Source organism: Centruroides vittatus, unplaced genomic scaffold (assembly GCF_030686945.1).
Source record: "Centruroides vittatus isolate TY-2023 unplaced genomic scaffold, ASM3068694v2 contig_424, whole genome shotgun sequence".
Classification (NCBI taxonomy): Eukaryota; Metazoa; Arthropoda; class Arachnida; order Scorpiones; family Buthidae; genus Centruroides; species Centruroides vittatus.
This window is the reverse complement of record NW_027122230.1, coordinates 500648-526719: the sequence shown is the minus strand read 5'-3', so window position 1 is coordinate 526719 and position 26072 is coordinate 500648. Positions and strand designations below refer to the sequence as shown.

Below are 26072 nucleotides of genomic sequence, written 5' to 3'. Positions count from 1 at the left end.
CGTAACTTATGAAATTCTATTTAATACGTTTGTATTTTATTTAAACTATTCGTTATATATACATGTTACCGGCAAAACCCGATTTTACGCCAAGTTAGTTTGGCCTAGGCAAAACCAGTTTGGCGTAAGCGTGTCAGGCCAAATTAGTTTAGAATTATTATTCAAGTATATTAATGGTTAAATATATTAATAGTTAAAATAAAATCAAAAGGCAATCAATTAGATGAACAATATTTATTTAAACATAGTCTACTTAATTATAAAAAACGGGGTTGATGTTACTCTAGATATCGAAGGTGGCGGCTCGTCTCCGATTCCAGCGATTAGAAGACAGGGAACAGTGGGGACTCCCGTTCTAACCTAACCTAACCTATTCTAATAAATTACCATAATTATTAGCAACCAAATTATTAGAATAGGTTAGGTTAGGTTAGAACGTGCGTCCCCACTGTTCCCTGTCTTCTGATCGCTGGAATCGGAGACGAGCCGCCATCTTCGATACCCAGGGTAACATTAACCAAAAACGGTATTGATTAGAAGTGGTACAATACTGGTACAAAACTATAAAATAAAAATAAGCTAATCAGTACTTATCAATTTGTATTTCTTTATTAAGCCATGCACTTTTAAAGGTAACTTTCGAAAATATTTTCAAAAATTCTCAAAATAAAAATAACTTTTAAAATCAAACTAAAATTAAAAATGAACTTATTTGTGTTTTATGATGAACTTAAATTAACCATTAATATACTTGAATAATAATTCTAAACTAGTTTGGTCTGACACGCTTACGCCAAACTAGTTTGGCCTGACACGCTTACGCCAAACTAGTTTGGCCTAGGCAAAACTAGTTTGGCGTAAAATCGAGTTTTGCCGGTAACATATATATATATGAAGATGCTTGTTTGTACGCTATGCACGTCTAGACCATTCGACCAATTGCTACCAAACTCGGCAGTTACGTTTACGATTTACTTCTAACTTAGATCGTGTCGTACTTTCCAACCCAAAATATTCATTGGATTTCTATGTATCAATCAATTTGTCTACATTTTATTGGAACTTTACACGTAACGCCATCTATTGACGAAAACTTTAACAAAATAATAAACTAAATATAATTCTTATAAAAAAAGGATATAATTTTAAAAAACATATGTTATATTCACTTAATTATAGCGACAATAGAATAGCGCAAAATAGACGCATAATTGTTACAGTAATCAAATGAATATAATATATCATTTCCACAACAGGTTTTTTTTTTTAAAAAAACTCTTTCTGCCCTGTGGGCACTAAGAGGGCCTCTTTTAGTAGGCCCATTATGGGTTCGGCCAGGCCCACAATGGGGCGACCGGGTGGTGAGGGACGGGGCCCGACATATCCGAACGGACCACCCCCGAAAAATTCCTGGGGATTTTTCGACCCGCTCGGATCCGATCCCGGGTCCCCCAGAGCGGTAGGCTGCCACCTTTGCCGCTCGGCCATCCGGCTCCTCCACAACAGGTAGCACATGACACTTGCCTGCGTGGAGTGTAGTTGTGTTTTTCCTCTGTATATCGTAATTTTCGTTAGCAATAGAGTCACGCCGGTTATGTATCTAACTCCGTTCGGGGAGAAAATACTGTATTTGAATTGAAATAACTTGACTCGCGGTACAAATAATAATTCGTATTCGGTTCGTATATAATTAATTTGATCATTTTTCTCTTGTGATTTCCATGTCTGGTCTCGACATTCATCTAAGTCTTTTCTCGAGATTAAGGAAGAACAGTGACGGACAAACGACACTGAAAATTTATAGGTCTACAATTTTTTTCAAATTGCAACTTAATAATTTTTCTATAAACGTGATATTTACGAGAAAATACTTCCCACGTCGTTTATACAATCTGCTGTCAAAATTTAAACGCTTTATTATCACAAAAAAAGCAATTATTCTAACATTTTTACAAGATGCTTTAATTTAAACAAGTCATATGAAGTCTTTAGGACGTTAAGATTAGCAACTTCACATCACTTGCGGGGCCGTCACAATCCGTCTAACAGGGATCACTTTTCAAATTTTAATAGTAAATCGGTATTAATTAGTAATTGTTGACAGTCCTCTCTTTCGGTCAAATTACTTTGACCACCTTCCGCAACACTCCTTTCTATCGGACCAGCGGTGTGATGGTATTCGAATAGGAAAATTATATACTACGAGGTTACCGAGACACAAAATACGATTTAAGTGGTTTTTCGAGGGTGCCGAGTTTAAATATTTGGTCCGTTTTTTTCCGAAATTTGATTGGTTGGCAGATTATCGTTTGACTTTCGGCTGTGAATTGTGGTTTTATGGAGTTAACATTAGAAAATATTATGATATCTGAAAAATGTAAGATATATTTTCAATTCCTGTCTATTTGACCCTTGAATTTGTGCTATTTCGTACCATCCGAGTATGGCGATAAAGTGACAATTGTAGGCTGAAACAACCAAACTCTATATGGTTTTCGTTTTGATGTTATTATATCATAACCTTTGCACTTATAAAATAAAATGCTATCTTACGTAAGGGTTTATCACATCTAATGCCCAATCTAACGCATTTTAAAAATTCTTTATTCCCTTACTGTACATAATTTAAAAAATTTTTTTAAATGTGTTAGATCGGTCACTGGATGTGTTAAACCTTTACGTATGATAACTTTTGTAGTTATATAAACAAAACACTAAAATGTAATATAATAGAAGGGTTGGAATTACGTAATAATTCAATAATCTTAAAGTTTGCTGTTATTTTTAGCCCAGGCAACGCCGGACTTACTTGCTAGTTTATTATAATTTTAAATTTATTATAAACTGTGTTATATTCCGTTCTCAAAAGAGTACAAATTACGGTTTCTGTCTTCCGAATTACGGTTTCTTAAATAAATGAATTTGTAGGAGTGATGCCTTTAGTCTATTAATTTACGCTACCGATCTGCTTATTAGTATTACTTGCTAACGAAATTAATTTTTACTTACCGGTTTAGTTATATATAACACAGGAAAAGAATGACCGTCGGTCAAAAAATGACCCCCTCCAAAATTTCTACATTTTTGGACCCGAAATACTGAAACGTCGAGAAATGCAAAAATTTCGTGGATTTTTTCAGTGTGTATGGATGTTTGTTTATGTATGTGTTTGTTCATCCTCTTTAATGCTTAATAATTTCCGTGCTTTTTGTCGAAAATTTCTGAAATTCTGCAGGTAGGTTGGATCTACGCTATTACATTTTGGTGGTTATAGACCGAGGGGTGGGGAGATAAAGGATGATCGTGTGTCGTATCTGCAGTAGAGTCAGACTTAATAACGATTTTAGTCGTTATTTATATTTACAATTTTCTATAAAACTCGTCCCTAGCCCGAAAATTAAGCATTTTGCAATTTTATAATAATTAAAAATAGAAAAAGATTTTTGTAATAAAATATGATAAAGGATGGCGTCACACACCCAGTTTTAAATGTTGCCGGGAAAGTTAAGCAGCTTCTTGTTGTATTGTTTAGATTGTAACATCGTAGTCGTTTATAATATTTGGTTTAAAACCCTAGCGTCATTAACGGAAGGATGAGCGTAATTTACGAAAAGAAGTTGGAAATTCCAAAGAGAGAAATTTGGGATTGACAAATTTTTGCTTTGCCTGGCCCGAAGGCCGGATCATAGACCTCGTCCGGTCAACAAAATAAATCCGGAAAAGTCCCGTAGTCTAAATTTTTCTAATTACCAATTCGTTTAAATATGAAATTTCACCTTATTTAAATTTAAAGTGTGCCCTGGGCAAAAGCCACTTCCGAAAGAAATTTGTCCGACAGAAGATTTCCGTCTCGTTTCCGGTTTTTAATCCGACTTTTTCCGTTGGTAAGATTAGGAAAATTCGTCATTGTTTTTGAAAAAGCCGGGGAAATGTCTATTTTATAACTTCTGTCTTTAGAATTTCTCTGCTACAATTTTAAAAACAAAATTTCCCAAAATATGAAACATTTCTTGTGAAAAGTGTTAAAATCTGTTAATCGTCTTTCATTTCTTAGGCCAATGATTATTTGGAAAACAAATTTGGTAGAGAGAGATTCTTTTCCGGCCATTTCTAGTCGTTCTGTTTCACATTTATTTGGCTTTTAGTCAAGAAATAATTTATTGTATTATTTTTTACAATAAAAGAAAAAGACGGCAATCGTCGTACATTACGAACAATAAACATTTGCAGAATTACGACAAATTACATTGGAAAGTTCTTTCTTTTTGCACATCTCCCGTAGCCGACTTTTCTTCCGGTGTCCGTAGGAAATTGTAAAATTTCCTTATCGTCTTTTGATTAATTGTCTTGGAATATTTTTGACCTCTTTTGAAATTAAAAACGGAATAATTTGCCAAACGTTTCGATTATACGCTATGTTTATACGAAGACGGATAACGTTTCGATCTTGCGACCAATCGAAGGCAGTTTCTCTCGTTTTAACGACGTCGGCCGTCGTATCTTATCTGAAATTAATATAATAAAGTAAATTAATAGTTAATGTATACAACAGTTTCTTACGAAAAGACGGTCGAACTTGCACCGACATCCTCCCGGTCCGATCTCGCAAATATTAGCCAGGTTGAAGCCGAAGTTTTAAACGCGAAACGTGTACGTCGGACGTTCAGCGCCGCTTTCCTGTAAGCCTAGAAGTTTGGAATATCGAGCATGATTCCACTGATTATCCAAACGCCATCGTCAACTCCTAGGCTTACAAGAAAATGGCGCTTTTAATGGAAAATTCTTCCGCGTCCGTCGGTTATCGAATGTACGATTTTGCGTCGACCGTGACACCGTTATCGCCGAATTACTCGAAACGTCTGTGTAAACCTCCTTGTATATAATTTTTATTGTTTGAGATACTTCCAGTTTAACGTCATACTCTACCAGTGGCATAGCTAGGGGGTGCGGTAGGTGCAATCCGCACCGGGCTCCTGGAAAGCGATAGGCCCATGGGGGCCCCAAAATCACAGAAAAAAAGACCCGAAAATTTTTCATGGCAATCAGAACAAAGCAAAATTTGGCATTTGGCTGCTCGAGCTGCTGGGAGCCCCTATTACACAGGAAAACCAGCAACTCAACTTTAATCTATTTATACACTATATAAACCACTACACAAAAATATTTTAGTCCGTTTACGTAAACAAAACAAAAAAAGTACCTAACGCATCATTCATCAAACGAAAGAAATTGAACGCTTAAACGCAATTTTTTAACATTTCTGTAAGTACAGTACTTATAATAACTTAAACAAAACAAGCGGGCTTTTGCAGCTCTTTCTAACTATTATGCAATGCCTTTTGACGAGACTAAAGTTATTCCGCTTACTCTATCGTGATTGAATCATTCAGGAAATTGGCACAAGATTTCAACGGATTTGAGAGTTAGCAGAACAATACGCCTTCTTAAAGCCCGCAATTTTGCTGGACGCTGTTTCGGAAATGGACCTTGAAAACGTTCCGGAAGAAGTCGACAGAAAAGAATTTACTCTTGAACGAAAACGGCTTCAAGACTTCATTGCTGTATCTTCGGAACTTAACCTGATTTGAGAATGGAGGACCAATGGAGCTTTTGAATTTTATTCATCGATACAAATTGATCGATTCGGTACCAAATATAGAAATCGGAGTTAGTGTTGCAACTTAGAAGCTTTTTCAAGCTGAAGCTAATTAAAAACTACCTGAGATCGACAATGAGCAACCTGAGATTGACTAACCTTGCCATTTTATCCATTGAACGTGAAGTTACCAATTCCATCGATTTCGATTCTGATATTTCTGATTTTGCTAGTCAGAAAACTCGTAAAGTAAGTTTTTAAAATTTAAATGTATCCTAATATTATTTGTTTTACCTCGCATTAAACGGAACAAATAAATTCAAAAGCCAAAATTTACTGAAAAACTTGCTTGTTTTTATTTGGACGTTCCTGATTACCATTACGGAAAAAGGAAACCCCTGCCGAAAAATTTTTTTCGAGGGACCACAAATCCGGTTCCACACCGGGCCCGGAGAACCCTAGCTACGCCACTGCACTGTACTTCATGCAGGTTTCGAAAAGTAACGAATGATGACGTTAAATGTATGTTTGGCTGTGGGCTTTTACTTACCTGCCCGTTTCCACGTAACGTGTGTTACGTTCCCGACTGTTATAATATAATATTATAATTGCGTCTCATTTGATAGTCCGGGTTTTTGGAATCGTGATGTTTTGACACCTCCCTAAAGTCAAAAAATTTTCACATTGTACGAAAGCATGGATTTCACTGATTAGTTAGTTATTTCGGAGGTTAATACCGTAACCATAATGAAAACAGTGCTAACTAATTTGCAACACGGCATTTCAGGGTAAGTCGGATCACACTCATCGGAATTGCAGAGCCCGAAGAACTTGTGACCAGCGTGACAGGTTCGATATAAAGATATCTAACCTGCCGCGCTCAATATATATGACATTTGTATCCAATGCGGCCAGGGGCGTGATAATGATACAAATTCGTGCGTTCAAATACGCCGTACAGAAATACACGGCTTCGAGTCGACCGAGGACAACATCTGCCACTTCTGCATTGACAAACACTGACAAAATAAAACGGAGCAATTTTTTTTATTAATCAAAAACTCCTTGGTATGTTACCAGTCCAAGATTGCAACTGCTCGCGTGTCCGAGGAAATCCGATCGAAAGTGTGCTTGACTAAGCGGTTAAGTTTCAATGTATCCCACTGATATTTATTGTATTTATATATAGTCGGGTAGATGTAAGTTTGTTAATTACGTATAGCTTTTGCATTTACTTTTAATGATTAAATTTTCTCTTGGCTAATATTTCTAGCTTAAGTGATCGAAATTTCCCCAATTTAATCTATAAATTATTGTTGGTTTATTGGTTTGTCTTTCATACAAATCTTTATTCATAAACCTATCCGGACCAAAGTTTGTGCGAGAATTACTTAGACCCTAAAATCGACAGTCGGGTATTTACTACCTAAAAACATCGATTTTGAGGTAGTATCGTATTGTACACCAGACACTGTTACACGTAGCGCCATCTATTGGAAAAATAATTAAATTTATAGGAAAAAGAAAGAATTATAAAAAACAAATATACCGAACGTTCCGGGATATATCATCGTCGCAGTGATTATTAAAATTAAAAAAAGTACTATTCGGAAATGAAAATACCCACGTCGTCAGATGTGGCAAAGCAAATACTTTTACAGCTTTCACAGCGTAACACTACGTTCACGACACAACGACGTAGGTAGGAATTACGGCCGACCCGACCTTTTTATAACCTTCACGCGTAATCCGTCTCGCCCGACATTAAGGAGGAACTTTTAACCCGACAATTACCCATCGAAGACCCCGACAAAAGCCGGTTGAACGAACCCATACGATAACAAAACGTTCGACGTGTTCGATCGAACGGCAAAAAAGGAGGACTTAAAGGAAACATTCACTGGACTCGAGCCAACGGCGTAATTTCGGCGGAATGTCCGTTTTGTTTGATGCTGTAAAAAGGAAGACCATTCGTTGTGTGCGTGGAATAAATCCAAGTTGGCCTTGCACGAAAGACGCAAAGGCGAATTTAAAGCAGCAACTCAAACCGGAGATGACATACGGAATGGTCGTCCTCTTTTATATATGTACAGTAAGACCCCGCTTGACGCTGTTTCGGTATTACGCGGTAGTATTGGAATTACCCGAGATCGCACGCAGTGTTGGGATCAAGGCGTAATATCAAATTTTAAAGCTTATTATCTGCGGCGGACATTCCGACAACTGATTGATAAAACAGATGGAGCAGATAAACAATCCATTGGAGATTTTTGGAAAAACTAGAATATCATGGATGCTGTAGACAACATCAATCTTTCCTGGAATGAGGTGACCGAGAAATGTTTTGAAAGGAGTATGGAAGAATCTATGGCCGGAGCTAAGCAAGGATGTTGACACAAGAGAATCCATTGTTGATGTCGACGAAATTGTCAAGCTAGCTAATGAAACAGGGTTGGATAATATAAATGCGCAGGATATTGAAGAATTATTGCAAGTTACAACTGGAGAAAGTTTTTCCAACGACGATCTTAAAGAATTAGTAGAACAACAGGTGCATGAAGATGACGAAATTAGCGTTTCTGAAGATGAGGAACAATAGGAACTTTCAACGGATTTTCTAAAAAATGTTTAGCCAGTATAACGGAAATAATGGATCAGTTTATACAAAATGATTTCAATTTTGATAGATGTTCAAAAGCTGTGGCGTAGCCTGGGTGTCAGCCGCCCGGAGCGGAGGAAAATTCCGCCGCCTCCTTATTTAGGTATTCTTACAAGATATTATTATTTATTGTGAAATTTTGCCACTCCCTATAAGTGCCGCCCGGGGCGGGCCGCCCCTGCCGCCCCCACTACGCTACGCCACTGGTTCAAAGGCAAGACGAAGTGTCACGGATGCGATGTCTTGCTATCGACAACTGCATGCTGAACGAAACAGGAAAAGGCAAACGACGTTAGATGACTTCTTCACAAAGGAACAAAAGATGTCAAATGAGGAAGAACCTTCCTCATCAAAACATAACTTCTTTACTCGAACATTTTTTTTTATTTTCATGAATGTTTTATGAATAAATTTCGATATTAACAATAAATAAGTCTATAAGTAATGTAATAAAAAAGTATTTAACAATAAATGTTACAAAATAAAAAAAAAAAAACTGATAAATTTTCCTATTCTCTGTTCTGTTTCACGTATCCCCCTTATTTACGTGTTAAGATGACCTCGTTTAACGCTGTTTCGTTTAGCGCTCTGTCATCTAGGAACGCATCCCCAGCGTTAAGCGGAATCTTACTGTAAATAAGAAATTGGAAATAATGGGAACCGGCAGGGCTACCCGTAATTCGCCCGCCGACCCGAGTACCCACCCGAGAAAAGCGGAATAAAGTAAAAGCAAGAGTATTCGGCGGGATGGTTCGTCGGCGAGTAAAGTGCCTCTCGGTAATCCGTCGCCCGATTTTAACCGGACTGGTTTTATTTTTATTCCGTCCGGTGTTTGGCGGTTTTTTAGTACTTAATTGAACCGAATAAACTCGGAGTTTCGGTAGTATATAAACGTAGGTTGAGTTTTCCTTTTAAAAATACAAATTCTTATTTTTATGTTTTGAAGTAAATTTATGCAAAAAAGATTTTATTTGTTAGAATAGGGCTAACGTTAATCTTCGCGTTTTTGTATCCTTGTGGAATTTAAATTTACCGATTAAACGTGAAATTGTTAGACGTATCCGGGATCTTCCGTGTTTACTCCACCGGCCGATGTTTTTATTTCGTCTTAACTGATTCGAATTTTTACCAACCTCGTTCCTTTCCGATGGAGCGGGAATTTTCCTCCGGGCTTTTGTGGGAGTTGTGTCTTCGCCTCCGAAGTCGACCAGATAGAAACGTTTCTTTTCTCCTTCCTCCGCATTTTCTATGGATCTTTTGCGTTTTCCTCTAATAATACAATTATGTCATAATCCTTTATTAGTTTTTACTATAAAATATAAATTCTAAAGTTAATTGTATGGTTAAAATCTTGAAGAAAAAGGATTTTTTTTAAAAAAGTCGATGACCTCCTTTTTTTCTATCTAAATATTTATAGAAAAAATATTGATTATCAAATTACGTTATATCGTCGTCTATGAGATTTAATAAATTTTATTCTGTTTTAATTTTCTTTTATTATAATAAAATATTTTAAATTATAAAAGTGTTTTGCCATTCATTTTTATCAAAATATTTAAAATTATTCGCCTGGTTTCAAATTGAATTCGAAATTGAATGATTGTGTGAAAATGAAATTTGAGACGATCGATTCTTCACTTTCTAAATGTTGTATAATAACAATAATAATAATAATAAACTTAACTAGAATATATTTAAATAATCATATTTTTTAATTAGTACACAATTAAGACTATACGAAGGAGTCTTTCGATGTCCTTACTCACACCTCAGGAGAATAACAGTCTTACGGCGGAGTCGACCTTTTATTAGAGGCTACTCACAGTGAGGCGGATGAGCAACCTCTAATAAAAGGTCGACTCCGCCGTAAGACTGTTATTCTCCTGAGGTGTGAGAAAGGACATCGAAAGACTCCTTTGTATAGTCTTAATTGTGTACTAATTTTACAATTATAGTCCTGGCCATTTTATCAACTACTTTTTAATATTTATTCAGCGCAAATATCAGATTATAAGGAATATTTTTTTAATTGAGCAATTAAATCAAAGACTAACGAGCCCAGAATTGTCACATTATCACAATTCCGGGCTCAAATTTTTAATCATATTTTCAATGTATTCAATTTAAAATATGTCTTCTACTCCTCAACAGTGGCTTGCCCCTGTACGATATACTTTTCAGTTAGCAATAGAATCATACCAGTACTCTATCTAACACCTTTCAAGAGAAAATTTTTAAATTTAAACCACGTTTCGGTTTGTATTGCAAGATTTTACAGTTAGTTGGAGCCTCCTGCCCGAACCTTTCCATTTCTGGTCTCGGTTTTCTTCAATGTAACACTGTTCTCGAGATTAAAAAAGGACAGACTGGCGGACGGACGTCAGTTGGAATATCGGGATACAATTTTTTCAACTTTCAGAACTGTAAATTTAAACTTCATTCAGCCAGTATATTCCGCACCATTGGACTGAAACATGCGCCTAGAGACTAGACCTTATTACTACATATTTCTTATTGTTTAAAACACTTTTAGCGACAATTACAGGAACCGGCCAAAGATGACGTTGTCCCGAGATATGGCCGTAATCGGAAATAATTGTTGTATTATGAAAAAAGTAATAACTATTTACATCTCAAGATAAGGTGACGTAAGAGTAGACACTTTTGCGATTTCGCCTTATTATTGATACTTTACTCCGAAAAGAAGTTTAGATTCGATATGTTTACTGACTCTTTGAAACGTTCTTAATTAATGAAATAATGTTTTGTAGAGTCAGAAAGGAATGTTCTGAAAAGAAAACCCCGGCAAAGCAAGGTGTTCTTAGAAACGGTAGACAAGAGTGGGCGGTGTGGGTTGTGCAATAAGAGTACACAGCCTTTGCAAATTATTCCGAAGTTGTGACTGTCCATTGGTTTTTGTTACGCTCTTATACGAGAATAGGAAAATGTTTTAGTTTTCTACGCTAAAAAAGTACTTTACCCAATCTATTCTCCGAAAATTTCTGAGTACTGTGACAAAATTTGGCAGAATCGAGTGGCCCGTCTTTATCGCGACGAAATAATTTGATCGTTATTTTATAAAACTTCATTTTGTGTATGCGCTTGTATAGACAGGAAGGATAAAGTTAATAAACAGTTAATTGAAATCGACAAGGTAAATATTTTACATTAAAAGGAAATTTATTTAGTTGAATAGATATGGAAAAAGTACTAATCAAATAACTCTACAAATTAGAATTTCGAGCTATCTGAAGTCAAACATGTTTAAATGTCGGTGATTAAAGGCGAGTGGATGGAGAGCTAGACAGAGGACACGTGTCTTATCTCCAGAGGGGTCGGACTTAATGAAGATTTTACTGGTTATTAGCATTAACAATTTCTCTTAAAACTACCCTAAAAGTTAAGCCTTTTGCCGTTTTATAATAATTAAAAATGTAGAAAGTGTTTATAACAAAATCTCGTAACAGATGGCGGGCGCCACACACAATTTTATTTATTGGGCTACAGTTTGAAAAAATTGTAAACCTATAAATTCCCACTGTCGTCCGTCTGTCTATGTCTTTCCTTAATCTTCGATAACGGAGTTAGACAAAAGGCGAGACCAGATATCAAAAGCTTGGAGGCCCGATTAATTATATAAGAGCTTCCGGTTTGCGCCAGAAGTCACGTTATTTCAATTCGAAAATTCTCTTCTGAAAGCAGTTAATAGCTGACCGGCACGACTCTATTGTTAAAGAAAAAGTATGATGTACAGGGGCAAGCCACTACTAATTCGAGGCGGAGAACATATGTTTTAAGTTAAATAAATTAAAAGTGTAATCAAAGATTGCAGTCCGGCAATGTGATCATGTCACAATAAATAACTCCTCGCTATGATTAATAATATGCAGTAAAAAAAAATTAAATCTCACTACAGCCGGGAAAGTTAAGCAACTCGTGAAAGTCTTTTCACCTAGGTGAAAGCACACATCGGCCACGTTTTCATCCCCGATCTGCTAAGGCGGCAGTTTTGGTATTTTTGCTCGACTTCCTCACTAGTGATTTTCCTATTTCCAAGAGTAATAACCTACCCATTCCAATTTGGGTTCATGTACAGTACATCCATACTATAAAAGTACAGTATTTAGAGTATTGATGTCGAGAATGTAAAAGACGACCAGTTCTCGTTGTTTCCTATTTTCCCAGTAGAAGATGCAATCATTTGTCCTATTACAGATGCTTATTTAAGCCAAACTAGAGAACTGTACTCTTGTGGACAGTCAAATCCAGAATATGTTGTTTGAGAAAGTGGCGATAGATATGAAGAAGACGTCTTGTACGGTAATTAGGAAGATGACTCAGACGATGACAATGACGAGATTGCCATAACAGAAGTGGAGGAGAGGTACAAATCCAGCAGTTTGTCAAATGATGATTGATCTCAGGAAGTCAGGAAATTTCGGGAACGATAAGGAACAATCATTAATGAATATTTAACAATTCTACACAAAAGTCACCACGTGCAATGCTAAAAAAGAAACACCGAAACTTATCAAAATGAAGAAAATTAACTGTGAGGTCATAGTCGACCCCAGATGCGAGTTTTAATGTAAAGCCTTTGGCAGAAAACTCCTTTTCAACAGGCTCAATTGAGAGAAAATATTACAAACATTTTCTTAAAGAATATAAGACTCGGAAACAGGGAATGCGGTTACCGTTGACCCCATGATAGTAAAAGGGTTAATTAGATTAATTGGCTAAAAATATTCTAGTTTCGTCATCGTTATTAATATAATAATTTACTTATTTAAGTTATTTATTACGAGTTTATTATAAATTATCTTATTAAAAATAGAAGAAAAGGAAACACGCGACCACTAATTATCGAGTAGCTCCTTTAAAATAAGACATGGGTATAATATTTTAGCGACAATTATTTTTGTTTTATTTCATTAAATGACATGGGAGACGAGACAATTATTATATTTGTAATAAAAGAAAAACTTACATTTTCTCTAAATCCAGAAGACCGTAAGCGACGGGTCTGTGGAAAGACTTAAACTTGGAGAGTGCCAAAAGTGTTTCTAGTTCGGCTAAACGTTGATCAGATATTCCACTTCTCCTCTCTCTAACAGAAAAATATAGGAAAATATAGCGTTTATTTGCTCAGAGCAACAAGCGGAGTATTTACTTGTTAAAACCTGTGTTTATTTCAAACAAAAATGGTTTTTTTTCTTATATTGGAATTTTTGAATCTTTAATCCATATTATAAAAAAAGTTGTTTATTTTCGGGAAATACAACTACAAAAATCGATTCTTTCTACTAAAAATTCTTTACGTTTAAACAAAACTCTTTAATCAAAGGAAGGTCGTCGCGACAATCCCAATAGTTTCGAACGGGGGGGGAAACGAAACATAAGCTTTTCCAACACTAATAAGTACGACTAAGAAAGGAAACAAATTCGATTTTTATTATACTATTAATTTTATAAAAATTTCAATAGAAAGGATATATTATTATTTAAAATTTCACCGAGAATATTTAAGTAAATTTTTTGATTGTAATAACGGAAAACTTTTTTTCCAAAACGACAAATTAAAGTAAGGGAAAAGGCCAATCGGGTTTACAAAATGTTTACAATAGATTTAAGCGAGTATTGATTTATTTTTATAAAATATGAATATTTTTAGATTTAAAATTTCTATAGCGAATTCAATTAAATCGTAAGTGTCGAACGAATAAAATCAGTGTTTAAAAGCGTGCGAGAGACTTTTATTCGAAAAGATTTTTGTCGAAGCTTTCTCTAATACAATCAAAGTTTATTTATAGTTCTAGGTGTTTCTAAATTATTAATAGGATTAACCGCCGCCTGATGGAAAATTTTCCATAAATATATCGACCGTCATCAAATATTCCCAAGGAATAATCATTTTATTAGTCGTTTCCAACCCATGGAAAAATTTAAGTGGTAAATCTCGGTATAACCACGCTCTGGCCATATTTTCCGACTAAACCCAGTATTTTTGTAAGTTTAAAAAATGGTAAACCGACGTTTTAGAAACCGTCGACTGTAAAAAGAGCAAATAAGGAAACAAGTGTTGGGGGCGAGCGCCGGATTGGCGTACTTTCTGTACAAATATATCGTATATTGCGCCGTACAAGTCGTACCGCGTACCGTAAGCCGCGAAAGATTACGGGCCGTTTTGTGGGCGTAATGCGTCTATATTAATTAAGTATCGGTCGAAAGGCTAAATAAAGGTAACAATCGACTTTAATGGCTTCTCTTTTTTGTCGTCGTTTTTCGAAAAGGTAAAATATTGTTTAAAATTCGAAACGTCGAACGTGTTTCTAATATAGATTCTATAATCAAGAAAAAGAAGTAGCCGTTTTAACGGAGTTTTACAGTAGTAAAGTTTGCGCCTGTTTGCCGTAGTCGAAGTTAAATTCTTCCGAGTTGTTTGATGTGTATTGGGGAAACGATTTGCACGTCGTGTTGACTTAATACGAATCGTTAATGAATTTTCTGTAATTAACAAAGGCGCAGAGCGCTTCCGACTCGACTATTGAAAGCGTCTCTCTGGGCGGCGAATTCATCAATATTGAACTAGCACCGACGGAACATTTCCTTAATTAGTACAAGCTAAATTATCTCATTTTGTCCAATTATTTACAATTAATAAATTAAAGGATTTTATTTTATAACTCACCTATTTAAGCGGTGGGCAAAGACCTGCGATAAAAGCAAGAAGGTTCCGAGAAGACGAACGGAAAGGAAAATATTCTTTTCTCGGTTCATCTTTCGTCACTTTCTGCAGGAAAGAAGCCGCTCGGTGGAGGAAACGAAAGGAAAATACGGTTAAATAGGAACCCAGGCCCTCCTACGCAGCCGGCGCGCCAAACTACATCGCTTCCGTCGACCAATAGACGTCGTCGACGTCACGCCGAAGAGATATTTTTACCAATGAGACTGCGCCGTACTAAAAAGTTTTCTTCAGCCGGTTAAATTACCGGGTTCGTTTATTAAAATTTGAAATGACGTCGACCGTTCTTTCTTTTTCCACCGGTATTTTGTAATTGCGCGCGCCCCGGTGATCATTTAGATATTCCGGGATTGGCGCGATTTTCTAATAATTCAGCATTTGGATATTTACGTCGAAGTAAGTAATAAGCGCGAGGGATGAGCCGAGCTGGGTAGGTACGATCGACTTGGAGTAAATTGATTTACATTAAATCGGAATACCACGCTTAATGAAAGGCGGGTCTTTTCACCTACTTTCGAAGGTAAAGGGGAGGATTTCTTAAATCGCAGAGGTCGTCGGTCACGCTGCAATTCCGTGGCATTTACCGTCGACCGTAGAGTATTGTAAAGAGGGATGCGGCCGTCATCGACCGGCACCGACGTTGCACCGTATTCCGTAACGGCCACGCGGGTAAAAGTCTCCCGGGCCACGGGCTTAAAATATCCGTAACCGATTTCGTAATTTACTTTTGGGCTAATTACGGAAAGAGTTACGGACCGGCCGGCCAATTACATGGGAAGTGATTAAAGGGGACGGCATCCCGCCCGCTAATTCCCGACGACGAACGTTTATCCACCTCGTCTTTTTGTAAAAACTTCTTCTACCGATTTTATTCCATGCGGGCCGCGGGCCGTCCGAATCGCTCACAGTCGAGAAACACCAAATTACAAGGGAAGAAAACCAACAATGTATCTTCTGTTAAAAGTGAAAAATGGCGTAAGGAAAATTCTGAGTTTTTAAATTATTTTATGTGTTTTCCCGGTTATGCATTTTCCCTTCTTTTCGACCGATATTTATAATTTAAAATATTTTGAAAAAATAACTAAGCTAAACGGGATTTTATTCTTTTTTTATTAAGTAGTTTTAAGTTTTAAGTTTTAAATTTAAAAAAAAAAATTATTTTAACGGTAGAGTTTACGGAAAACAGTAGTTACGGGCGGGGCGGGCTGGCCCTTGGTCAGTAAATTACGTCTCTTTTTTAAAGCGGTAATCGCGAGGATAGGACGGGGGTGGGGAAAGAAGGTAAGGATATTTACCGCCCGGTTTAAGTATAACGCAATGCTACATTTAACGGCGATTAAACGGTCTGCGTTAAAAGAATGATCGTTTGTATATTAAAGGCAAATATTTCGGGACGGAGTGCGTAATTATTAATTATGAGAATTCATTTACGGAATAAATATAATTGCGATAAGTAAGAGTGAAGGAATTGGGACCGGCGCCGGCCGAAGAACGGAAGGTTTGCGGGCAGAAAGAGCACTCGCCGTTCATTTCCGTTATCTTCTGGCTTCCCGGCCGTTTCTTCCCGCCCGGGCCGGAGAGGAGGAAGCGAGGAAGAGGCGCCTGCGCTAATCCTACGCTCGTTTAACCCCGTGGTATGGGCGGGGGTCTTCCCTCCTCCGCCACAATTATTTTAAAAAGAAGCCACCGGGTGGAAGTACGGCCGTTTTTCCCACGTTCCCGAGTGTTTTCGGGAGGTGTCGCGTAGACGCGTGCCGGCGGAAAACGTCGACTACTTGCTCGTGCGGCCACCCCCGGTTCACTGCCGGCGAACCCACCGGAATATATTGTTTGAATACGTTTGTTTCTTGGTCTTTCGTGTCCGCCGCGCACGAAGGCAGAGTCGACCCCTGGGTAATTGCTTTGTGTCAGACGGGCTTTTGTTGGCACGCTTCGATCACTTATACGTATTGAGACGGGAACAAAAGAAAAGTCTGCTTTTATTGTTACCACCCGACAAGTCTTTTCGGCTGCAGAATCGTGGAAAGAAGTCCGAACATAATGCGTGGCGACTTCTATATTTATAAATAGACATAATACCCGCCCTTTACGTAACTTACGGTAATGAAAAGAAAAGTATCGTCTCTTCTATCTTTTCCCTAATTCCAATATTATAATTCCCGTCGGGTTTAGTTTCCCTGCTTCTTCACGTCTTAAACACTCGGTCGGTAGTTAATAAATTAACGTAGACCTACGCTCTACGTTCTCCCCTACGGTCGCCGTCTACCTTTTTATCTAAGTCTATTTTTATTAATTAGGCTAACTATGACTGGGGTTAAATCCGCTGGCGTCGTGCGCCTCGGCCTTATTGATAGTTCTGCAATATTTGAAACTATTTCTAAACTTCGTCGACTATTGTAAAGATTTAAAACGTTCGTAAATGGAATATTTCACCCTAGAACTTTTTCACGCCGACTGTCTAATGGGAATATTACGTCTTTTGCGGATCGGCCGACTCCTTAAAATACGACAGTGGCTTTAATATGTGTACGGTATCAAATTAGTATAAAAATTTGCTATAATTTTATTCTTTACTTTAATATTAATAGTTTATATCGACTTAGTTTTATCGGTATCGACCACATCAAACTCCGTTCCGGTGTGGCCAGGCTGGCGTAATAATATTAGGCCTACTCGAAATAATCGTCCTAGAAGTTTTAATAATTTAAAGCCCCGTGCTAGAACTTAACAAAAGAGCTTCCCGGGCCTCTATTTAACCAAATATTCGCAGTTTCCATATCGAAAAATCTACGTTAATTACCACGGATCGACACTGATGATAAAAATCGTTTTTCTCTGCCCGGCTTGATTGTAGGGTGATTGTGGGCCGCACGCAGGTACAGTACTTTTAATGGTGATTTAAATGCAGGTTCCGCAAGAAATAAATATATAAGACATATTCGGCCGAGTTTTATGTTTCGATAAAAATAAACAAAGATGAATAAAAACTTGACGTAACCTTCGAGGAGCAACGAAATGATACTTGTTTGTTTCGGGCATCTATCCCGCACCTCGGGAGAGTTGCCTAACGCTCAAGCGTAAGACTCTTATTTTATTTAACAATAAATTTAATCCATATTTTACCCTTTTTCTGCTTTCCACACTCGTTATACTCTGTAATATGCTTTGTACTGTACGTGTTTCCTGCCTCCACTTTTGTTCCAATCTGCTTTACCTGTCTCGATTTTGTAACTTATTTATATGATAAACAAATATTTTCTTTTTAAATTTTGAGTACCTAAAGTTGAATTATATCCAAGAGCTGGCTTTGCTAAATTACTATCTTTAAGTCTTTTGACAAGAGTACGATAGGAAATGTTTTAAATTCCTTGCTTGGTTCATAGTAGTTTAGACGATTAGTACTGTGCGTACCGTTTCGGCTGGAAAATCTAAATCCCGTTAAGCCTATTTTTCTCTATCGACATCACTTTTTCTTTTCTTTCTTTTTTTTGGTATTCTGTAAGCAAGTAAAATTAATAAATTAAGAGAGCCTCTGGCTTAGAGTACAACGCACGGATTTACATAAACATATTCGAATTTTAGAAACTTTCGTATAAATGTGAATGTCACAAAAAAGTTTGTAGAGCGACGATAAACAAAAACTTATTTTTAAACCAAACACCCTGTATATATGCATACCCACGATGTTTCGTGTAAGGCGTTTATACATATATATTTAGTGTAAATTAATTTTAATAATATACAGTGGCGCCTCGTACGTCGAATTACATTCATTCCAGGAGGCCGTTCGAAATCCGAACCAACTTTTCCCATTGGAAATAACGGAAACAAATCAATCCGTTTCCAGACTGAAAAAAGATAAACTTAAAACTGAAAGTACACACAAATAAAGGAAAAATAACACAGTTAAATGCCCCAATACTAAATTCAAAGAATAAACGAAGTAGGTAAATGCCATAAAATAAAATGAAAATTGCATTTACCCATGGCTTTCGGCACCTTAATGGCGGCCGCCAAATACGACCACAAGTTGCTTTTTCGTCTCTATCGTCCACGCTACAACCTTCCTCTTATACTCGGTTGCTTCCACCCTCTTCTCTGATTTCGACTTGATTTCGTCTTCGGATTAAAACCATATCGGGCCTATCGTGCTTTACCCGTTTCGGAAAGGACCTAACCTCGTACAAACAGTAAAAGAAATTGGTGATGTGTATGGGGAAGATGCTGCTAAATTTCGAACGTGTCAAATGTAGTTTTAAATACTTTGTTGGGGAAATTTTAAAGTAAATGATACAAAACGTAGTTGCGCTCCAAAGCCGTCGACGGAAAAAATTTATTAAAAATCGACGAATAACACACGATAGAGTAAACGTAATCAAACACGCCAAAAGTAAAGCGAAAAAATGCACCGAAAACGCCCGAGTCGCATTTACTTTTCGAGCGCAATTTTTTTATTAGACGCGCAGTTCGAACCGCGAAGCAAAGTTTTGTCGAATTTAACGTTCGAACTCCGAAGCGTTGGAAGTATAGTACGAGGTAGCGCCATTCATATTGTTTTATATACTGCACGTAGTTAAAAAAATAAGAAAGGATTGATTCGTATAATCTACTAAGATCCGAGCATTTACCCTAGTGTCTGATTTCTATTTCTAAATAATTAATAACGTCTTAATCTGGTCTGTACGTTTCAAACGGACAAAATTAAATCTGCCACTGGGGAAGACGTTCGAAGGATTATTTATGCAAAACAATTAATAGAAACCATTGAAAGTGGCTCTTCTTACATTTTAACTCAACGTATTTTTTCTTTAATAATATACTGTATTGCCTAATATATTAATCGAATTATTATAAAGGAGGTTATTTCTGGTAAATTATTCGATTAACTATTCAGTATGTTAATTAATTGAGTAAGAATGTTAATTAGGTTTATAATAAGAATTAAAAGAAGTTTTTCTACCGAATTTCAACGTCACTTTTTAGCAACGTTTGACATTTCGTAATGAATGAAAACTTTTTGTTTGCGGATTTTTAATCATTAATCGAGTGTTTTAAGCTTCGATTCTTATTTAAAAAAACATTAAAAATCTCTGAAGAAAGCAATTAGATTGGTCGCGGTGGTGGCAAAGCTTAGAAATTCTGACGTGTAACATCCAATGTCATTTCGATTACGGGTTCCTCAAACGAGATCCCGGTTGTTTTTTTAACCCGGGAAATATCCCGGGAAATCTTGCAAATTTCTTAAAAATTCACTTTTATCTTATTTTGTGTTAAGGTTGAGAAAATTTTGCAAGTAGAAAGTGTAATTAACTCATAAATTATCAGAATTCATTTGTATTTATTAATTTTAAACCTATTTATTAGTTTTTTAAATTTTTGCTCGTTATGGCAAGTCACAAATGGTCAATAATCACTACGTAGCTTATTTGTGGCAGGAATCTCAAAATTCTTTACTTGTCACAACCTGTAATATCTGGAATAATTGTGCTTACGCTGTCTTAATTTTTAACCATGCCTAGTAACTTCAATAACTGCATAATGCCAGGTTGTGCAAATTGGGCAAGGATATAAACGAGTACGAAGCATGCGAGTATGAATTTTCTTCATAAACCTGATTACTAAAGACAAACGAACAGCCCAACTATTGGGCTATGATGTTTCTATTAAAGCAGTCGAGGTAGACAAATTGAGAATACTAGAGAGTAAAAGAAGTACTACAATTTCGAAAACGAACTAGAAATCTTCCAGGCTACGGGTGAAAAACACATAACATCTGTTTTAAATGCATTAATCACGATTCCAATCACATCAATTGAATCGGAAAGGGCATTCTCGTAGACTTTTCATTACTAAAATAAGAATCAGATTGAGTGATCGGAGTATCGACCATCTTTGGTTTTCAAAATCTTATAAAAATTTACAATAATATTTTGTATTATGCTTTATTTAAAAAACGAAAATTACCTTATAACCTAGAAGTTCGATTTAAGTTCATTTATTATTTAAATTTTCAACTCAATTAAAAACCATTTTTGTTTTTGTTTGCAGCAAACTTTAATAAATTTTTTTCTATTTGTGAAAATTTTTACGTAATTCAAAGGTAATTTTTAATATAGGCTATATCTTACACAGCATTATTAATATGATTTTGCTGGTTGCGAAACGTATTAAATTACTTTAAAAAATGAAAAATAATTATATCATTTGATTTCAATATATTTTGTATATCTTAAAAATAATTAATTCTATTCTGGGATTTCCCGGAATCCCGGGAAACCGTTCAGTTTTATCCCGGAATCCCAGGACATGCAAAGGACCGGGAAATGAGAAACCCTAATTTCGATGAACTAACCAGCGCCAAAATCTGGTGCTAAACTTTACCCGAATCTAATTTAGTATAATTAATGAAATATAAAAATATTTAAGTAGGTAAGCCTCGGAGGTGATTATCGAACGTAGAGTTTGCGCATTCCCGAGTCTGGTTGTAAAAAATTTCCAGAAAAATCGATGGAGACTTCAAATTTGTTGAATATTATTATTCATTTTAAAAAGTAACTTAGAAAAATTACCGGTAAAAAGATTAATGGGAATTAAAGGATAAAAATTATCAATTCAGTAAAATAAGATTAAAGATCTTTGTAGATTAATGGAAAAAAAAAAAAAAAAAAAACAGAGAGGGAGTGTCAAGAAGCGAAGTAGAAAAGAAAATTCTGTGTAAAAGCGTTTTAAATTGCTTTTATTCGATTTTTAATAGTAAAATGTAATTGCGACTTAAAGAAATTAAACAAACGTAGGTAAGAATAAATGAAAATTTGGCTTTATTTATGATTTACGGTTAAGGAATTTGCCGGTGGTTAAACGGAAATAATTCCGAAGACTCAAGAATATAATTTTATCGGTAACAGATTTGATATCCCAGCGCAATTCTTCATTTACCACGTGAATGGGTAGGGACAGGCTATTTGTTTACGGCTGGCGACCTACCGAATATAGGTCCGATGAATTGGAAATAATTCTACAAAGGATCCGCAAAAAAATATATTTGGTAATTTTCCGCCATAAGACGGAAATGAAACTGGGCCGGGCAAGGCGTAAACCCTTTTCTTTGATTTCCGCGTTACGCGCCTGACTTAGGCCGCGACTCCACTAGCCGTAAAAGGGCCGTAAAACCCCTCACCGTAAAAGCTTTTAATCACGTGACCATGATATTTTACGCCTGAGCAGGTCGTAAAATATCATGGTCACGTGATTAAAAGCTTTTACGGTGAGGGGTTTTACGGCCCTTTTACGGCTAGTGGAGTCGCGGCCTTAATTACGACCAGATACGTCCTTTTTACGCGTTTAAAAAGGGAGGCGGAGGGTGACGATAGAAGGAATACGGCGACGGCGGCGGCCGACGAAAATTTAAAAGAAAATTTTCTACCGGAAGCGGATTTCTTAATCTTCTTTAAACTAATTGAAAGGATTTGGCTAATTACTAAAATTTAAAGGGCGTTAATTAGTCGACGGACTCTTTATCCAGTAGAAATCAATTACCTTACCAGGAACTTATTTTACCCGCTTTAGAAAATTTTTACCGTTGGGATTTATATACGGACTTTTCGGTCTAATTCGAAACGTAAACGGGCATCCGTCCCTCCACTCCCTGCTTGCTCCGGAAGCGCCGATTAAATAACGTCTCCGGTCCCCGGCTTGGACCGACGGAGGGAAGTTTTCCCCTGGAAATTCTCAGATTATTATTCTTTCCTTAACGAAATAATCGAAAAGTGGGGAAATTTCCGAAAAACCTGTTCGCCTTTAACACAGTAAGGTTAAAAAGGGGGTAAAATCTTGCCATACGCCGAGGAAAAGTCCGACCGACGGCGGGGCTAAGAAATGTCAAAAGATATAGAAAGTGAAAATTTGTTGATTATTTCCGGCTAAAATCGATGGGGGAAAAGGGAAGGCGAAGAGGGACGAAGGGAGTAACGGAAGGAACTGGGGCTGGTAAAAAGAGTTTCCTTTCGGAAGGGGAATTTTATTTACAGAGGGGGAAGTAGAGTTTCCTTCGGCGTGATTATAAGAAAGCCGTCTCCAGAGGGAAAAGACCGACGAACTTGGCCTTTTCAATCGTCGTTAACCCACGAAAAGGCCAAACCGCCGCCGACCGTCTATTACTTCGACTTCTCGATCGTCTCCTTCCGCCCCTCCCAGACCCCGCCCCTTTGCCCGGAAGCGGAGATCCCCATCGCTCCTCTGTCCGGGCAAAGATGTCTTCCCACGTTTTCCGTAAATCTCTCCGGGTCCGTTTTAATGCTACCTCCGCAACCAAAATACGCCCTATTTTTGGCGGGAGGCGGTGACCGCCGGGGAAAGTGAAATATACAAAAAGCTGCGGGTTTCGACCAAAAGTTCGTCTCCCGTAACTCCGGATTTGACGGTCTCTTCCCCGGCTCTTGGCGCTGTATATGTTGTTCCGTAAATACGCAAGATAAATTGTAAATTTTGGCGCAACCGATTGATGGGATGAACGGCGACCGTTAGGAGGGGCGAAATACTCGGGAGATCAATTGGAGATAAAATATTGCCGTTAACAAGACGATTCCGTGCAATTGTTCTCCGTCTTTCGTCCCGGATATAAATTGAAATCGCCTTCGTTTATATAAATAATGCACCTCCGCTCTTCCCTCTTCTCCTCAGACAATTTCGTCTAGCTTCCGACCGGAAAAACACTTTTTCCTCTTCTTAACCTTTCTTTCAACCTAGCCCCATCTCCCATTTCTCCCGCGCTAACGCCCTTTACGGTAAAATCTTATATTTATTTTCCAATTAAAAATGTCTTTTATTAAAACTTAAAGACAAATATTTCGTTTCTAAGCAACTTTTTCTACATTTTAAAAATCGTAAAAATTTCTTCTCCTTCCGTTAGAAGAAACATTCCGTTTTCTATCCTTACGTAAACTTCTTATCTTTGTAATATAATTGAGATGGATTGATAACAACAATGATAATAATAAGCGCAGAGCCCGAACGGTTAGGATTGAAAGTTGAAATTTAGTACACAGGATAAGTCATGAAAATGCACACTAAGAAGGGATTTTTCGTAATTCCCCGCCCCGCGGGGAGACGGAGAGGGTTAAATCATACATTCCAACCCGGCTTTTCCCATTTCCTTTCTAAAATTTGTTCGAAAACCCATTTCTTCTCCAACCCAAACAAATTTTTCCGTAAGAAACAACATAAAATGGACTAATCCCTTCCCCGCACCGAAACAAAGCTTTTTTTTAAAACCTTGGCTGTATTTCGTGCATAAAATGTCTAAAAATACAACACAATATTATCTCTATTGATATCTATACTATATATATATATATTATTGTAAAAGTCCCGAGTCCGCTAACTTTTAGGCATTACCGGTAAATTTCCGGTTTACCGATCGGCTGGGATGAAAAAAGTAATCGTAAGTATCCGTTGTTTTGTAATACATTTAAAAATGTAAACTAAAAATATGTAAATGCTAGTAAAAAGTCTCTTGGCTATAGACATTTGAAGGAGTAGGACGTTCTCGACTCGGAGATGAAGAAAAACGAATAGAACCGATGTCTACTGGGGCCGTATTCTGGTCACTTCTCTTCTCTTAAGAACGAGAGACGAAATTCATCTCTCAGAGACAGCGGCGATTATGGTCACTTTTAACCGTCTCGTCTTCGTTGATGACGTCACGATTTTACTAGGTTGATTATACAAGTTCGGGTTATCTGCGCGCGCAACACGTATAGATTTTTTGAATTTTAACCAATGAAGTTGTAAAATTTTCGAAAATGCAGAGTACGTAATTATAGATCACGTGGCATTGAAAGCACGCGTTCAAATAAAACACGAAGTTACTTTTTTTGTTTTATAACGTTTTTACAGATTGTAATGTCAATTTGTCTCTTAACAGATAAAAATTTTAATAACCTAAGTTAGAAAAGCGTGCGTACTTAGATATTTTACGAAACATTACCATCCAATTTCTCCTTAACTATCTAAGTAAGATTAAGATCATATTCAATAGTTCGGTAATTGATGTTGGATAATTAAAAAACAAAAAAAAAAAAAAAAAAATGGAATCAGTAGCGTTTCCGAGCAGGCATTGGAAAAAAATCGGAAGCATTTTCTCTCTCGAAATATTCTTTTCCGAAATAGATTTAATCGTACAATCGTACAATCTGTACAATCGTATTAGAGAACGTTCTGTTCTCTAATACGATTGTACAGCGCGTGTAGTATCCAGTTGTTCATATTGGATATAACGAAATCGAGGCAAAAGACGAAAGACAACTATCCGCTCGTCTCTGAGAAACGAGAGAAAATGTTGTCCAGAATCACGTTTGGCTACACGCGATGATTTCTCGAGACGTAAACAAATGATTAGCTAATCGGCGACCGGCTTGTGAGAGACTAGAGACGAGACAGGATGACCAGAATACGGCCCCTGGAAAAGAAGAAATTCTTTACTATATTTGTTTTCATCAACAGTTCCTATTGATATACCGGGATTATTTAACAAAACTTGTTATTCTTCGAGCATTAAAATTGCAAACGGCCGAGTATGATCTTTCAGATATTTTTCGCGCGACTAATATCCTTTATTTTGACAATGGTAGAGAGTTTTGTAACCAAGTTAGTCAATTTTTACGTGGCATGTGGGTTGATTTAAAGATAGTTCGAGGAAAACAGAGGCAGAGTCAGTCTGGGGAATCAGTCGAAAACTAGGTCATCGAAAATATGTTATCAACTCGAATGCAGATAAATAACACTTCAAAATAGTCCGAAGGCTTGGAATTTGTGCGTGCAATGAAGAATAGAGTTCATCGTAAAGGAATCAAATGTTCACCATATGTAGCTATGTTTGATGTTCCGACGAAAATGGGTACAACCAGCTCAGTCGTTCCACTTGATTTAGTAAACAACGTAGACACTAAAGATTTGAAAAAAAAAAACAAAAACAAAAAATTTTAAACTGTTAAACGCTGGAAATGGAGGAACGCAGCTAAAGCTGCAGGAGATCGGCAAGAAAATGCAGTTGGAACAGACGAAGTAGCAGGGACACA

General features: G+C 36.9%; 1 protein-coding gene across 1 annotated transcript; it reads right to left on the bottom strand.

The window, feature by feature from the left end:
* Positions 1 to 4122: 4122 nt before the first annotated feature.
* On the bottom strand, positions 4123 to 15156 carry LOC136976770 (uncharacterized). The gene is made up of 4 exons (XM_067272136.1): positions 14944 to 15156; positions 13243 to 13362; positions 9389 to 9524; positions 4123 to 4505 (listed from the first exon to the last, which is right to left on the bottom strand). The coding sequence occupies exons 1-4, from the start codon at positions 15030 to 15032 to the stop codon at positions 4479 to 4481; spliced, it is 372 nt and encodes a 123-aa protein (XP_067128237.1). The 5' UTR covers positions 15033 to 15156; the 3' UTR covers positions 4123 to 4478.
* Between the last annotated feature and the right edge of the window lie 10916 nt (positions 15157 to 26072).

Bases quoted from the DNA above. Each gene is read 5' to 3' on its own strand.
- LOC136976770 (XM_067272136.1), bottom strand. From the start codon at position 15,032: ATGAACCGAGAAAAGAATATTTTCCTTTCCGTTCGTCTTCTCGGAACC. The intron at 13,363-14,943 runs GTGAGTTATAAA...TTTTTCTGTTAG, and splicing joins TTTGCCCACCGCTTAAATAG to AGAGAGGAGAAGTGGAATAT. The intron at 4,506-9,388 runs GTTGGTAAAAAT...TATTAATTTCAG, and splicing joins CTCCATCGGAAAGGAACGAG to ATAAGATACGACGGCCGACG.